This window comes from Strix aluco, chromosome 10, assembly GCF_031877795.1.
Source record: "Strix aluco isolate bStrAlu1 chromosome 10, bStrAlu1.hap1, whole genome shotgun sequence".
Taxonomy (NCBI): domain Eukaryota; kingdom Metazoa; phylum Chordata; class Aves; order Strigiformes; family Strigidae; genus Strix; species Strix aluco.
The window spans coordinates 27,125,726-27,141,568 of NC_133940.1; the positions used below are offsets into that span (position 1 = coordinate 27,125,726).

At 37.8% G+C, this 15,843-nt stretch overlaps 1 protein-coding gene across 3 annotated transcripts in view; it reads left to right on the forward strand.

Annotated features, from left to right (window-relative positions):
* Positions 1 to 15,843, forward strand: part of BRWD3 (bromodomain and WD repeat domain containing 3) — a 61,654-nt gene that overhangs the window by 33,095 nt on the left and 12,716 nt on the right. For all 3 annotated transcript variants that reach the window (XM_074834822.1, XM_074834821.1, XM_074834823.1), the window contains 20 exons: positions 394 to 522; positions 930 to 1,155; positions 1,830 to 2,000; positions 3,844 to 4,027; positions 4,515 to 4,608; positions 5,251 to 5,400; positions 6,227 to 6,303; positions 7,261 to 7,438; positions 8,046 to 8,162; positions 8,599 to 8,706; positions 10,217 to 10,341; positions 10,558 to 10,640; positions 11,078 to 11,189; positions 11,562 to 11,623; positions 11,711 to 11,866; positions 12,588 to 12,708; positions 13,448 to 13,573; positions 13,661 to 13,742; positions 15,120 to 15,176; positions 15,702 to 15,842. In XM_074834822.1, coding sequence (XP_074690923.1) covers positions 394 to 522; positions 930 to 1,155; positions 1,830 to 2,000; positions 3,844 to 4,027; positions 4,515 to 4,608; positions 5,251 to 5,400; positions 6,227 to 6,303; positions 7,261 to 7,438; positions 8,046 to 8,162; positions 8,599 to 8,706; positions 10,217 to 10,341; positions 10,558 to 10,640; positions 11,078 to 11,189; positions 11,562 to 11,623; positions 11,711 to 11,866; positions 12,588 to 12,708; positions 13,448 to 13,573; positions 13,661 to 13,742; positions 15,120 to 15,176; positions 15,702 to 15,842 — 2,499 coding nt within the window. The remainder of the gene's footprint in view (positions 1 to 393; positions 523 to 929; positions 1,156 to 1,829; positions 2,001 to 3,843; positions 4,028 to 4,514; positions 4,609 to 5,250; positions 5,401 to 6,226; positions 6,304 to 7,260; positions 7,439 to 8,045; positions 8,163 to 8,598; positions 8,707 to 10,216; positions 10,342 to 10,557; positions 10,641 to 11,077; positions 11,190 to 11,561; positions 11,624 to 11,710; positions 11,867 to 12,587; positions 12,709 to 13,447; positions 13,574 to 13,660; positions 13,743 to 15,119; positions 15,177 to 15,701; position 15,843) is intronic.

Here is a 15,843-nt window from a genome sequence, read left to right on the forward strand (position 1 = left end):
GCTGTACTGCTTCAGGACCCGAGCTAGCCTCCTGGCACGTGGGGCTGTGAAACCGGCTTGTACGGAGCCAAGACACAGCAGATCTTTGGTGCAGGCTTGCCCTGTGTCTGCCACTAACATAAAATGTAGACTTCTAGCTAGTTGTTTCAGAACGTACATTACAAGTTGTACTGAAATTCCAGGACAAAGAGATAATGCAAGGTTTTACTTTGTTGTTCAGTGAAGCTTTAATAATCAAGCGGGGGGAAAAAAAGCGTAAATCAGTCTTGAGCGAGATGAGAAATTACACAGCATTAGGATGAAATACCTGTTTAAGCACAGGTGATATTTTTGTAAAAATGCTCTTACAGAGAATGCATGATTGTGAAAGGAATGCTCTGTGCTTGTGTACAGATTGAGGGCCAAGGCCATGGAGCTGTTTTTGATTGCAAGTTCTCACCAGATGGACAGCATTTTGCCTGCACAGACTCTCACGGACATCTGCTGCTATTTGGTTTTGGATGCAATAAATATTATGAAAAGGTGGGTTGAATGAATTTTAAACTCTTCTGTGCCTGACTTGATTTTGTCTTAGAATTATCTGTGTTACAGTTTATTCCCTCACCCTGCCCCAAACAAAGTAGTAATTAGATCATGAAGCAGTTGCTGTTTACCTAAATGAAAAAGGTTTAGACAAGAGAATCTCTAGACAGGGGAACAAAGCATTAACTTCTGTCTATTCACCTCTGTTGGCATATTTCCCTATTGAATTTTTGCATCAGGCCTTGGTAATAAAACACATTTGTGGTAGGAATCTGTTGTCTGTCATAACATTTCTTTTGCTGATCCTAAGCGTAGGACTTGTGGTTTATGCATATGGGAGCCATTCCAAAGCAGCAAGACAGCTGCAAATGGCCACTGATTTATTTACTAAATTGCTTTTCTTGCAGATTCCAGATCAGATGTTCTTCCATACGGATTATCGACCACTGATCCGTGATGCAAATAACTATGTGTTGGATGAACAGACTCAACAGGCTCCACATCTTATGCCTCCTCCATTCTTGGTGGATGTTGATGGAAATCCTCATCCCACGAGATTCCAGCGGCTGGTACCAGGAAGGGAAAATTGCAAGGATGAACAACTTATTCCTCAGCTGGGATATGTAGCTAATGGTATGCTGTCTAAGACTCGTGCATAATACATGTATTGAGCACCAGCTCAGCAGGATGGTACTATAAGGATTTGTTTCAGTTGTCTTCTGAAACTAGTGGTTTAAATTCAGTGTAGGGGTAGAAGAGGAGATGGGGTGGCTTTCTGACATAAAGGAAGTGTATGGAATCAACTTGAGTGGAGGCAAGAGGAGGAGACTGTGGTATTCCAAAATCTGTGGGCTTCTACCAGGTATATGACAGCATGCTTAAAGAATTGTCCCATACACCTCAGTGTAACTATGTATGTGAGTAAGGAAGAAGGAAGGTAAGAAAGACATTGAAAAAATAGTTTTTATTTTTTGAAACAGATTTCTTTCATGTAGATACAAACTTCTGCGAAATGCTGATCTTGAGAAGAGGTCTTCCATTATTACCTACTGAAGCGTAATTTTTTTCTGCTGTTTCTAAGGGTTCGTGTTTATATTTTGTGTGGTCTGTAATTTTAGGTTTTTATTGTAACTTCTCTTTTAAACTTTGCCTCCATTTATTACATGAGAGCAGAAGGCCAGCTGGTGATCAGATGTTTTGCAGAGCAGACAAAAAACTGTGCACAATTTTAAGTTTGATTGTCTATGGTGGTTAGTAAAGCAGAAATTAATCATTTTATAAGCAGTTGTGGCTTTGTTCTTGTCAAGGTGATGGTGAAGTAGTTGAACAAGTCATCGGTCAGCAAACTAATGACCAGGATGAGAGTATCCTTGATGGAATGATCAGAGAGCTACAGAGGGAACAGGATCTGAGGCTAATTAATGAAGGAGAAACTCTTCCAAACCCTCCACTCAATAGATCCCACTCTGTTAATGGAGGTAAGCGTCCCTTCTTCACTTCCATCATTTCTTTTCCTAAAGCACAATAAGGTACTAATCAAAATGTGTTAATATAAGTTCTGAGATCATGTCTTTGAGGACGCTTTTCTCTCTTGGTCTTACGCACATTGTTAACCTGCGTGGAGCAGTTGGACGTTCTGGTGCCAGCGGAGGAATTAAAAGTTTAAGGTACAGCTGAGGGCACACAGTGGTCTAACTGGGCTGTATCTGATTACCTAGGACTACTAGACTGTAATTATTCCTCTTATAAACCTTTCCTAAAAAAATTAAGTTCACTGGTATTATCTTGATGTCAGTCACTGCAGAGATGATACTTTGTAACTGCATAATGTCAAGATAACAGCATATAATTAGAGAATGTCAGTGGAATACAGTGTTGTGACAGACTAATGGCTTCCTGTTGCAGCATAAATGCTAAGGCTGAGCATCAGTGTTTATAAAATAAACATGTCTGCTCTGTCTTCGTGTTTCCTTAGAAAGCCTGAGATTATTCTCCTGCTAAGTGTTCTGCTATTGTGATTTTATTTTTAATACACAAAGTGATTAAAATTTTAAAACAAACTCAATCAGATGTGCACAGCTGACTGTGAAGCAGCTGACTGAGTGCAGTTGATGTAAGAGAGCAGATGCTGTGGACTTGTGCTGCAAGTCATCCAGAGCTTTTAAAAAATTTACATCCGCTAATAAATTAGTTCTGGGTTAAATGACTGATTGCACATGTTTGAATTAGATTTCCTGGCAAAGCTCATTAGGGTTGCTAGATTTGGAGTTGCTTGTCTTTTAAATTCAAGAAGGAATAGGAAAAATATTAGTGAAGAATGCTGAAAATACACTTTTGCTTTGATCTAAATTGCTATTGTCAAGAAGGTGGCCTAGAAGCTGGCTTCAAACCACAAGAAATCTTTTGGGCTTCTTATGATAGCTGGGTGTGTTGTGCAGTCCTGGTTCTCAATTTTATTTGTATGTCCCTGTAGTTGTGTGAAAGGGAATTTCCAGATACGAGTGGTATAGAAATCAGCTACCTTACAGAACTTGCATTGATCAGTGACTTTGCTACAGGAACTGTCCATTTGTGTGAGTTAATTAGAGTATGTATAGAAGTACCTGATATTTAAATAGCTGAATATTTTTATGTAGGTTTGCACAACCATGAATGCAGTTTATTCATGCAGTTAACTATATTTAAGCATGTGGAAGTTGTGTTGATGCATTTCTAAATGATGAGATAAATTAAGGCAGTCATGACAGTGATTCTGGTATTATCAGCCTTTTTGCCTCACTTTGCTACCCAAAGTGTCTGTTTTCTCCTGGGTATGTCACACCACGTTGTGCCACCCAATGAAGAGCCCAGAGCAGGAGTGGTGCTTGTGGCCCAGTAGATAAGTGTTACAAGTACAGAACAAATGGGAGGTACAACAGAAACCTTAAACCTGGCAACAGTCTATTATTTTAGATGTCAACCTCAGCTTTTTTTGCACCACAGAATTTAAGATTCATGGTTTCAGAGACTTTAAGCAGTTGTCAAGACTGATTTGAAGGTCACTTAAGGGCCTTTAAAACTCTCCTCGTAGGTTATATTCTTTTCTTGCCTCAGTTATCTCTTAAGATACAGCAAGCCACAGTGATGTTACAGTAGCGTATGCATCTCCAGTAGTCCAAGGCCAATGCACAAAACTGTTCATCTGAAGTAAAAGACAAAGCCACTTAACGTAGAATAAATATTGTTAATTGCCAAAAAGAATCTCTGTGCAGTCCTTAGGCTTGAAATTCTAGATTTTATTGATGGTTTACAGAAGTGAAGAAAAATCTTTTTCTTCCTTAGCTCTTCGAAGTCCGGGTTTGGATGTTACATCTCCACCAAACGTTGGTCTCCGGAGAAGTGGTCAGATTGAAGGGGTCCGGCAAATGCATCACAATGCTCCCCGAAGTCAGATGGCCACCGAGAGAGACCTGATGGCGTGGAGCAGGAGAGTAGTGGTGAATGAGCTTCCTCCAGGCATCAGCAAGTAAGATGCTAAGTGAGACAGAGGAAAAACATTAAATTGTGCAGTGTTTAATGATCCTTCCATACATCTGTTACAAGTTTTAAAAATTGATTTTTCAGAAATGTGTTGGCTTTTATTTTATTTGTTTTGGATTTCAGATATTAGTATTAGGTGGTAGCTGGAGAGTTGAGAATAGTAATTCACAATTGAATCTTTCTTCAGTAGTTCAAAACCCACGTTTTCCTGAAGCTTTATTTAAAAAAAAACCCTGAAAATAATTTCAATACATTTCAGTTTGCTTGAAAATAATTATGCATGCTCAACTAACAAGTTTGCTTCCTTAACTTGTGATTCCAGGAGTGAAGTTTGTGTGGATGCTGCTAGGAGGACTTGTGCACAGATTTCTTATAGCAAGGGAACCAAAAGTATTTGAATGCATATATTAATGAGATTGTCAAGTTATATGATGATTTATTGAGTAAAAGGGATGTTTGCTATGTATAACTAGGGTCCAGGAAGAATGTCGAGCTGCCAAAGGTGAAATTGAAATTAATTTATACACCGTTGAAAAGAAGAGAAAGCCATCCCACACCTTACAACGGGTGAGTTAATTCACTAGAAGAGAGAACCTGGGTGTGAAGGAGTTCTGTGCACTGAGCAAAAAAAAGACAAAACCCCAAACCAATTTTATGAAACGACTTAGAAGATCAGTAGTACTAATTGTTTTTCTGGCTCTCTGTCTTCCTTCTGTAACTGTAATTTGTCTGTCTTTATACTCTGATATGCAAATAGTGGTAGTAAATCTCTATCCCTAAGGCTTCAGTAGTGGGAAGATGCTGGGAAAGGAAAAGAGCAGAGCCACAGTGGGTGTTCAGTCTGATTGGTGGAAAGTAGGAGAAATATTGGAGGTGCCACACTTTTTTAAGTGGTTGGCTTTTATCTTATCCAGAGACTGCAGGTATTTTTTAGAAAAAAAATCTATTTCTCCATAACTCCCTTTCTAAGGACTGTTACTTTAAAAAGTAAAATTGATACTGAACTAAAAAAACCACTCCTGCATGTGCACTGCAACAAACCACAAGTGTGTAGAAGATATATTTTCATTTTAAAATCTAAATTCCCTAGTTGTCATTTGTAAATGGGATCCAACATACAGTCACTTTAATGAGGCATCTTTTAACTGCGTAATTCATCATTAAATCTCTGCTCTTTTTCTTCTTGTCCCTCCTGCCCTGTGATAAAAGAACGATTACCAACCAGGAAGTGGAAGGTCTTTGAGAAGAAACCAACGCAAGCGCCAGCACGCCTACCAAACGCGCTCCACCATCGAGCACAGCCAGCCAGGAGCCAGCCAGAACGCACGTGCACGGGAGGAATCGGACAGCTCCTCAGAGGTCTGGCACAGCGGGCCGTTCTTTCACTAGGTTCCCTCTTCACAAATAGCGTGGTTTGACAAGAGATGTGCTGAGAGCACTCTTACCATCAAGGCTCCAAGTTTCTCCACGTAGGAAGAAACACTCCGATCATTGAGTCTTTTGGATTTGTGGTGTTACTGTTGTATGTTGATCCTGGAGAGTGAAGGATCGTTTACCATTTCCAGTAGAGTGTTCAAAACTAGCTTAAAACAGGTTGGGTATTTTTAGAAATCTGAAACATTTTCAAGTAAATTTAACTGGGTTGCGTTAAACCACTTGCTATTTTGGGATTTCATACAGCACATATATTCTAGGTCATATTCAGTACTTTGATTTCCTCTACATCTGCAGACTGCTGTTGAAAGAGATTGAGTATTGGTATTAATCATTGATATTGGCAAGGGAAGAACTTAAAATATACCAGATTAAATATAACTTGTTCTCATTAAGGAAGCATGCAAAGTAAAAAGAGGCTGAACATTGTCACTTTGTGAATGCATTGGACCTACAGAATAGCTATAAAGTTGGTCAATTGACACTAAAATTTATTAATCAAACATTTAAATAAGAACTCATTCGATAGTTCTAATACCATTAAAATTCACATTTCTTTCTATAGAAGTTATATAGGTATATAGTATAATTTAATTAAGATACAGAAAGGAATTGTGGACTTATTTAAAGCTAAACCAGCCCTTGAATACAAAGCTTTCCTCAGGTGAGACAACTGGTATAACTTGCTTGCAAACAAAAATGAGACTTTTTAAACATGGCCCAAAAGTGAAACCTTTTGTTTTTAATACAGGAAGATGAGACTGTAGGCACAAGTGATGCGTCTATGGATGATCCTGTGGCAGCATGGCAAAGTGAAAGCAGTTCCAGGTAGCTTTACTGGTCTCTTAGTTGTTAACATTAGTTTATTATATCATTTAAGACAGTTGATATTGTGATACTATGGCTACAAGTCAGTACAGATTCGTTACATCTTGTGATGGACTGAAGCAAAGTGTTTAGTACACTTAAGTAGTTTAAAGCAGTAACCAACAAAATTTGTGGAGTCTGTGAACAAATACTTTTATCTATTTGAGTACTAAGTAATTGTAGAAGATTTTATAACAATATTTAACAGAAAACCACTGTGAAAATTTCTTCATTTTGAAGACTGACTTTTTTCCAATTCTTCATGAAGCATTTTTTATTGTTTTTTGTTGTTTTTTTTTAAAGTCAAGAACACTTTTGAATTTGTAAGAAAATGTTGTCTTTAAGAACTGCTTGAGAAAAATCAGTGCCAATTAGTCATGTGCAATAGAAATATTGATATGAGTGCATGCGTATCTTCTCTTCATACGTCAGTATTTCGTAATTTTTCTGTTGTGAGTATGTATTTGTGTACAATTTCTACAGTCTCTTAATGTTATGCTTTTATGGCTGGAAGGGCCATGAGCTAATACAAATACTGTATGTGTGTTATTCAGATATTAAAGAAGTCAGAACTGTATTTTTAGAAGAGTTTTCTAGTTTTATAAATTTTTCATGCATTTTGTGCAGTCAGTTCTTATGAAACCCATCTCTGAGTCAGTGGGATAATTAGTATGAAAATAGGTATCAGCCATAACTGTAGTTTTACCATGAGATTGCAATTGATAAAACAATTTGCTGAAATACACAAATTAGAGGGCACTTAGGTTTTCTTTAAATTCACATGAGAATGAAATTTTGTGCTAATCCTGACATCTGTTCCACATCACCAGAAGATGAGGTTGAATGGTTGGACTGTTCACTCCGTTGTGTGAAGACTGAAGTGCTGTTTTCTTTCTTACAACTTTTTATTATCTACAGTGATTCATCAAGTGAATATTCTGACTGGACAGCAGATGCTGGAATTAATCTCCAGCCTCCAAAGAGACAAACCAGGCAGGCAGCTCGGAAAATCTGTAGTAGTTCTGAAGATGAAAATATGAAGGGAACAAAAGGACTGGAGCCAAAACGAAGGAAACTTAAACAGCCTAGAAAAAAGGTCAGCATTTTTAATTTTTTAGTGTCTTTCTTACTTTATGAATATAATTTTTTTGGAGTGGTTGATTTGAAAGTAAGATTTTTCACAAATAAGTATGTAGTAAGAAAGAACCTATAGATAGCACAGTAATTGCTATCCCTAATTTTGCTACCTATAATTTTTTTGTTTGTTTTGCTGCTGTGTGACATAGATGTACTTCCGTGTTACATGCAGGTAGTTCTCCATTACAGATGGCGTGTTTCCTCTCAGATTTGTGCTCTTCATTGCAGCTGGATTTACTCCAAGGTGGTTTTGTTGTAAAATTATAATGCATCTGTATTGTATCTACATTGTCAGATTTCTTTTTCCTAGTATTTTCTAAAGAAGATCTTTAGAATCTTTCTAAAGAAATATCTTTATTTATGAACATTTTAATCTTCTATTATATTTATAATGAACATGTCTTATTTCCTGCTATTTAGTTGAGGTTTTTGGAAGGTTGACATTCCAGCATTTGCTTTACCCTTGTATCTAGTTATCTTCAGCAAGCACTGTATGATGCAGTTTTTCTTGTGTTCTGCCATAGTAATTACAGCTTGCATTCTAAATTTAATGTCATATATTTAAGAAACCAAGTGGACTGCTTTCGATGGAAGGTGAACCCAGCGAGGAATGGCTTGCCCCGCAGTGGATCTTGGATACTATACCCCGCCGCTCACCTTTTGTCCCGCAAATGGGAGATGAGGTAATGAGTGTAGCAATTCTGAAATTCCCATCAAGGCTGATGAGCTTGTTTTGGTCAGGACTGTAATATCTAGCAATATTTTTAGTGAATCATGCTCAAAATAGGCTGAGTTGTGATACCTTTTTTTATTCTCAGGCAGTTGTTTTCACATAGCTGTCCTGTGTCTCCTTTTGCGCACACGTGACTTATGAATAGCAGGAAGAATTGATTGTGCATCTTCAGACAAACCTGCACACTACTTAATGATCCCAAGTATAGCAGGTGCCACTTTGGGGGCTGATATAAATATTTTTAAGGAGAAGAGTACTTTATAATGAAATAAAGAAGTGTACAGTATGTTCTTAAAGGGATGATGCCTGATGTGTTCATAGAAATTTAAACAGGAAGAGAACTATCAGTAAAATAATCTTTTTTTTTTTTTTAATTTTCTTTCAAGATCATATACTTTAGGCAAGGCCATGAAGCTTATGTGCGGGCAGTAAGGAAAGCAAAAATTTACACTATTAACATGCAAAAACAACCATGGAACAAAATGGAACTCAGGGTAAGTTAAACAAGTAATTCAGAGAGCTGAGTGTCTCTGTAATGTTAAATTGACATTAAAAACCAGTATGAAAAAAATGTAGAAAGCATTACTTTAAAATGTTAATGTCAAAATTAAAATTGTAAATTAAAAATCAGTGTTTTTATTAACACAAAGCCTTTACATCTGTTCAGTTCCTGATAATAGGAAGCCAGAAGGATATTGAAGAATGTGAAAGTTTATCTACTGTGGTGTTCTTGCCTGATAGATTAAAAAAATGTAGAATATTAAATAAATAAAAAAGAAAAGAGTGAGAGTAGTTAAGCACTGGAACAGGTTTCCCAGGGAGGGTATGGAATCTCCATCCTCAAAGACTTCTCAAAGCTCAACAGGGCAAGCTCTGAGTAACTTGATCTAAGTTAGCCCTGCCGTAAGCAGGATTTTGGACTTGATGATTCTCAGGGGTCACTTTCAACCCCAATTATTCTATGACTCTGTTGGTTTTTTTTCTTAACACTAATTCATTCAGAACCCCCCCCCCCCCCACTCAGAGGCTGTTTATATTTCTCTCAACACTCTGCAATGACCTGAACATCTAGGTTCTATTTATTGTTTTTAATGCTGTGGAAAGAAGTAGGACATCATGGTGTGAAGACCTAAATGGATGTGCAAGCTCTGTTAAACAGTGGATCTATCTAAGCATATAGTTGTGTATGTGCCTAAGTTCTTGGAGGGGCAAGACAACATCTTACAACATATTTTTACAAAATAAAAGTATTATGGATTGCTGGGGTAGATAGTAGGTTTCCATAGTTATACTGATTTTTCTTACCCTTTGGCTTTGAACCACTGAGTCCATTAATACTTAATCCACAGTGTTGCCGTATTTTTTTTTGCTTTACTCAGATTTCATATCAAGAGAAGAGCACATGTATGTTCTAATACTCATATATGTGTATGCCAGTCATTCTATTAATGAAAATAATTGCTTTACTGGAAAAATATCCAGTTACTAGTCCTAGTTATTCAGTGATTCCAGCTGTAATCTTCAAAGGCATCATCATGTAAGGAAAAGGAAATAGCATTTCACTCAGGATAGAGATCTTACCACCAGCTGATGTTTGACAGGACATGAACGTAAAAGGCTATTGTGGAATTTCCGCTTTGAGAGGAAGGATTTCCTTTTATTACCCCTGTATGTTGCTGTTCAAGTGTGAGAGGGCCTGGGTTTGGTCAGGTATAACCTTTGGTGCCGTCAGTGTGGTTAAAACCAGAGCGAGTATGTTCCTTAGAACATTATTAGAAAAGTTAAATAATTTGTGGGTATCCTGATCACAAATCTACCAAGGGAATATATTTTTCCTCTTTCTTTTTAATTGATTTTTAGTATTTTGAAAAGAAAACTTTTATGGGTGAAATTACCTGGGCTGTATAGTGAAAACATACTTGGATTTTATTAATATTTTTGGTACTTTAACATGGATGTTTTTATTGTTAGAAAATTAAAATAACACTACCTATTGATAAATAGGAACAAGAATTTGTGAAGACTGTAGGAATTAAATACGAAGTTGGGCCTCCTACACTCTGTTGCTTGAAGCTTGCATTCCTAGATCCAATCACAGGCAAAATGACAGGAGAATCATTTTCCATAAAGTAAGTAACTGAAATGCTGATGATATTCTTCAGGAGATTTTGTTGCAGTTTAGAAGCTTCCCCCTCTTTCTTTTTTCTCTTGCAAGGCATGATGACAGCATTAATTATGCCAAATTTGAAAACAAAATGCATGAAATTGGTGTTTTGTGTCTGTGTTGTACATGTGGAACTATGTTTATGGGTAATAGAAGCAATGTTTTTTCTATTTCTATTAAGGTACCATGATATGCCAGATGTTATTGACTTCCTTGTGCTGCATCAGTTTTATAATGAAGCCAAAGAAAGGAACTGGCAAATAGGTGACTACTTTTTTTCCACTTCCTTATGTTTTGCAACATTTCTGCAGCTGGTTAATGTGATACAGTGTCTCTGTTACACGGTGTAAAGGACTATACCACACATGATACTATAGTGATCACTGGAAACTTTATTTGACGTTTGCTGCAATTCCTGTAGCAGAAAAAAAAAAAAAAAAAGAGAAATGAGAGAAACTGTTATGGGGCCTGTGACAGCAGAAGAACCTGCTGTTATATTGTGATTTGAGGCATGGAGGCGGCTGTGACTAATTACTAGAGATGTGAAAGTCCTCCCTTTAGGGGAAGAGCTTGATTCCTGTAGTGCAAAATGTAAGAATTGAAGTAGTGCTTTTATGAAAGATGAAGTTGGTTCTTTAAAAGGAAGTATTTAACAATTATTTATGTTGTTCTTTTGCTGAATGCAATCTTTTTCCTTACAGGGGATAGATTTCGCAGTATAATAGATGATGCTTGGTGGTTTGGAACTGTGGAGAGTCAGCAGCCTTTCCAGGCAGAATATCCCGATAGCTCCTTCCAGTGCTACTGTGTGCAGTAAGTGTTTACACAGCTGTGATGTATCACGCGTGTTTACATGCTCTGGGTCTTCTAGACGTTTACATGCAACTTTAATGTGTACCTCAAGAGCTAGGATCCTTTTTTCCATTTAAATACATAATCAGCCACTTTGGTTTTATTTATTTAATTATTAACTTATTCAGAAACCAACACTTCTGGTGTAAACAACAGTGCAGTGAATATATAGGAGATGCAAGAGAAAAATAAGGAGTTGGAATGTAGCTAGTAACATATCTTGTTTCTAATAGGCATGAGCTTTTTGGTTTAAGTCTGGTGGAGAAAAGGTGTATTGTTATATGCAGCTCTAACTTATGTGTTTGAATGTTTGGTTTTTTTTTTTTTTAATAGCTGGGACAATAATGAAAGAGAGAGGATGAGTCCATGGGACATGGAACCAATTCCAGAAGGAAGTAAGTGTGTGTTGAATTCATGTCTATATACAAAATAAATAGCTTTTTGCCACTGCTAGTACTTACTGTTGAATTCTTCATATTTAGCTGCTTATCCAGAGGAGGTTGGTGCTGGAGTTCCTGTGACTCCAGATGAGCTGACAGCTCTTCTCTACAAACCCCAGGAAGGAGAATGGGGGGCCCATTCCAGAGATGAAGAATGTGAGCGAGTAATCCGGGGGATTGAGCAACTTCTTTCCCTTGGTATGTTTGGAGAGAAAAGGTGGAAGGATTGACAATATCAGTGTGGTGGCCCATGACTGAGGAGTAGATAGGATGGAGTGTTGGGAGTTGGTGTAGAGTATTTGAAATGGGATCAACTAAATCATTGAAAAGAGGCTTTTAAATTTCACATGATGTCCTTTTTGGTTATAGTCCCTTTTTTCTGGGGCTTGGCTTGCTTCCTTTCAAGTTAATGGGGATTCTCAGTGGGTCGTATCTAAATATGAACAAGCGAAACATTGAATTAAACCCCTCAAAAAACAACCAACAAATCCTCACCAAACATCCTCACCAACAAATACCTTGTAACTAGTTTGGAGCCGTTTAACAACATGCTATGATTTAAATTCTATCCTATATTTATACACAGGGCATGTCTGTATTCTTAGTTTATGTTGCTTGTTGGAGTATTCCTGTTGTAAGTGGATATGCCACGTTGCTCTTTAGCAGTACGGTTGACTGCTGGCATGCAAATCTCAGATGCAATACTTAAAAAATGCTTTTTCAAGAGTAGTTAACAGACGGTACAACAGGAAGAATCCTGCCCTTTGGGTAATGACATATCCAGCTGTAGATCTGCATTGGTTTTGCTGAATTCTTAGAAAGAAAACCCAGAAACTGTTATAAGGAATCTAGTTATCTTATAACTTCCCTTCTGGTATCTTCTGAGGCATCTAAATTATTCTGCTCTTCTGTCTTTCAGACATTTCTAATCCCTTTGCTGTTCCGGTGGACCTTAGTGCCTATCCCATGTATTGCACTGTTGTTGCTTATCCAACTGACCTCACCACGATCAGGAGGAGGCTTGAAAACAGGTTTTATAGGTTAGTTGGATTTTTATTTGTCTGTAATCTACATTTACTATAGCCCCATCGAGGACAAGATGTTTAGCTGAATATTAGATAGTGCCACTTCAATATATTTCTTCATGAGCCAACAGTGTAAGATCAGATTCTGTTTGGCCTTGGACAAAGTGAGTCTTCCTGAATAATAATTTCTTTTGGCCACATTAAGGCAAAAGCTGGTGTAGCTGGATCTGGAGTGTCTTTCTTGTTTAACATACTCAGTTTTACTCTCTGGATGCAGTGCGAGCAGAGCATGTTTGCTTCATCTGGATCTCCACTGCCTTTGAAGCAGATGCTTTGCTTCTATTGCAGTTGCCAGAAGTGGGTTAAATAGTGCTGCAAACTGGAAATCTCAGTTTTTCTGATTAACTTGGGGATAAATAGTGTCCTGCTCTGTTTTATTCCATCAGAGGACCACTTTATCTCTAAGTGGGAGCAGTCAGCGGTCTTCTTCAGTAGGTTTGTTTCCTCTTTTCATTCCATTCATTGCTGGCTTGACAAGGGACATGTTTTTTCCACACAGCCTGGCACCTTGGGGCAGCCAGCAGTATGGGGACAGAAACCACTTACCTTGGTCTCTAGCAACCTCTTTCTCCTGGATCTGAATTACCTGATTCTTTTTATTACTGAGGAATCCTACTGAACTCAGAAGGAAAATAATACACACCTTCCTCTCCACCCCATCCCTTCCCCCCCCCTCTTTTTTTTTTTTTTTTAGGAGAATCTCTGCACTGATGTGGGAGGTACGATACATTGAACATAACGCCAGGACTTTCAACGAGCCAGACAGTCCTATAGTCAAAGCAGCCAAAATTGTAACAGATGTCTTACTTCGCTTCATTGGGTAGGCATGTTTTTTACTTTGTAGACCCGACATCTTGAGTTTCTGAGCTATTTGATTATGTATTTCGGCTTTTGTTGCTGTCTGCAGGGATCAGAGTTGTACTGATATATTAGAAATATACAACAAGGTGAAAGCAGAAGACCTCAGCAGTACTGATGAAGAAGAGGAGGTAAGACTGTTAAGTCCAATCATCAGAACTTCTTGCCTTGCCTTTTTAAATTCAGCACTGGGAAGATTTTTGTTGAGTTTTTATTTTATGGGTATTTGCACTGAGTTTTTGAGATGAGCCTATTTAGGCCATTTGTGTTACTCACCTGGGGCAATAAGCTCCCTTAAGTAAAAATTATTCTTGGAACTGCCTGTCTTTAATCTTCTCTCAGTACATGATGTTTTATTGTGTGAGGAAGTATTAGTAAGTAGAGGAAGTATGAACTGGAGCTGTTACTCAGTCTGCTGACCCAGAAGGGCAACAGCTCTCCCCTTGTCAGTGAGGCAGCAGGGCTGGTTTTTCTTACGTAATTCTGTGTCATTTCCTGTCAGTTCTACCACGGAGTGAAATGACAGGTAGAAACCGGCGTAGCTATCACTTCCTTTAACCTTTTTCTCTCTCCTTACACCTTCTCCCCTTCAATGCAGTTTGTAAACAATTTGAAACGTGCTGTAGTTTCCATTACAAAGAAGTGACCTGTTAGAACCTAAGTCACTTGGGTTGTTGCACTTTTGCAGTGTTGCTTTCTAATACATGAGCTAGTGTAAGATTTAGTGAGGAGGTTTCTTCCCTCCTCCCTAGAGATAGAATAACGGCATCTATTTTCACAGACTTTTGAAGAAAATGAGGGATTTCCATGACTTAAATAACAGTCCCTCCTTCCCAAATCAACCTTCTTGTGTCAGTTGTGAATCTCATCCGTTCCATGTCAAGCAGTGCTCAGAAGCATCCAGAATTGCTACTATATCGCCTTCCTTTCTCTCCAGCCTTTCAAAGGGCTGGTTTTTAATATGTTTTGGTTTATAATATGTTTTAAAATAAGAAAGAAATTACTTTCAGATTCTTTGTAGGAACTTTCTAGTCCTCTCAAAATTATTTATTTGTAATTACTGGTAGAAAGCTGTGTACAAAGGAGTTTTTGTTGTAATTTCTCAATCCAGATTCTGAAAAGAATATTACATACACTTGATGTAAGGAAGGCACTATGTGAAACCTGAATAAACTCACTACAGATGCTCAGGGCATGAGCGTTTAGGCAGGGGGAGTACAGCTCTGCAAGACTGGGACTTAGCTGAAAATAAGCCATTCATATTTCTCACATGTTTATATATAATTTTTATGGAAGCAAATTTGGAAAAGAGATGAAACAGCTTATCCACCTGATTATTTTTAATTTATGTAAGTTCTAGTTTGAAACTAACTTCTGTTTTGCTTGAACCATTCATTGCTTTTGAGTAGTTTTAAAGTTGTGTTTGTTGTTGTTGGCTGTGTGGTTTTTAACCCTTTTTCCATCGCTGAGGGTGCGTACAAGTGTGTAATCATTACCTTTGCCTTTAGGTGGCAGAAGTAGATGTAGATTCAGATGCTCCAGGAACTTCCTCTGGAAAAAGACGAGTGAGTAAACATTTGTGCTTGGTCTGGCTTGTGAAGGGAGGTAGACCAGGTACTGAAACACTCATTTAGGGCTGGAATGCTTTAAATTGTCATAGCCAGTAGTCTAAGGGACTAACTGTGTGAATTCGATTGCATGTATCTGTAAGTGTTGGCAGCCTAAGGAAGTTATTGTGCAGGAAAATTTACTTAATTGCTGATATCTTTTTTTTCATTTGATTTGAAAGACAGCTAGAACAGATTCAATTTTCAGTCAAATTTGAGTGAAAGCTGATGAAAATAGCAAGGCTGGGTCTGAAATATTGCATAGCTCTCATGAGTTTGAGTGTCTGTATATTACCAGAAAAGGCATATTTCTGCAATTCACATACTGCATATTGTTGTGCCATCAGCTATGCTTTAATCTTACTGCAATTCTGGTTTTAATTGTGGAAATCTGCTCTGACACTGGTAAATTAATAGGAACTTAAAGTGAAAAACTTGAATATTCTGAAAAATTACGAAATACATACATCTGTTTCCCTGCAGGTAAGACGACGAATAAAAAGGCAGCCCATGAAAGCAAGTCCTGATGCTTGGAAAGAGCAATGCAAGCAGTTGTTAAACCTGATTTATGAAAGAGAGGACTCTGAGCCTTTTAGACAGCCCGTTGATCTCTTCTCCTATCCTG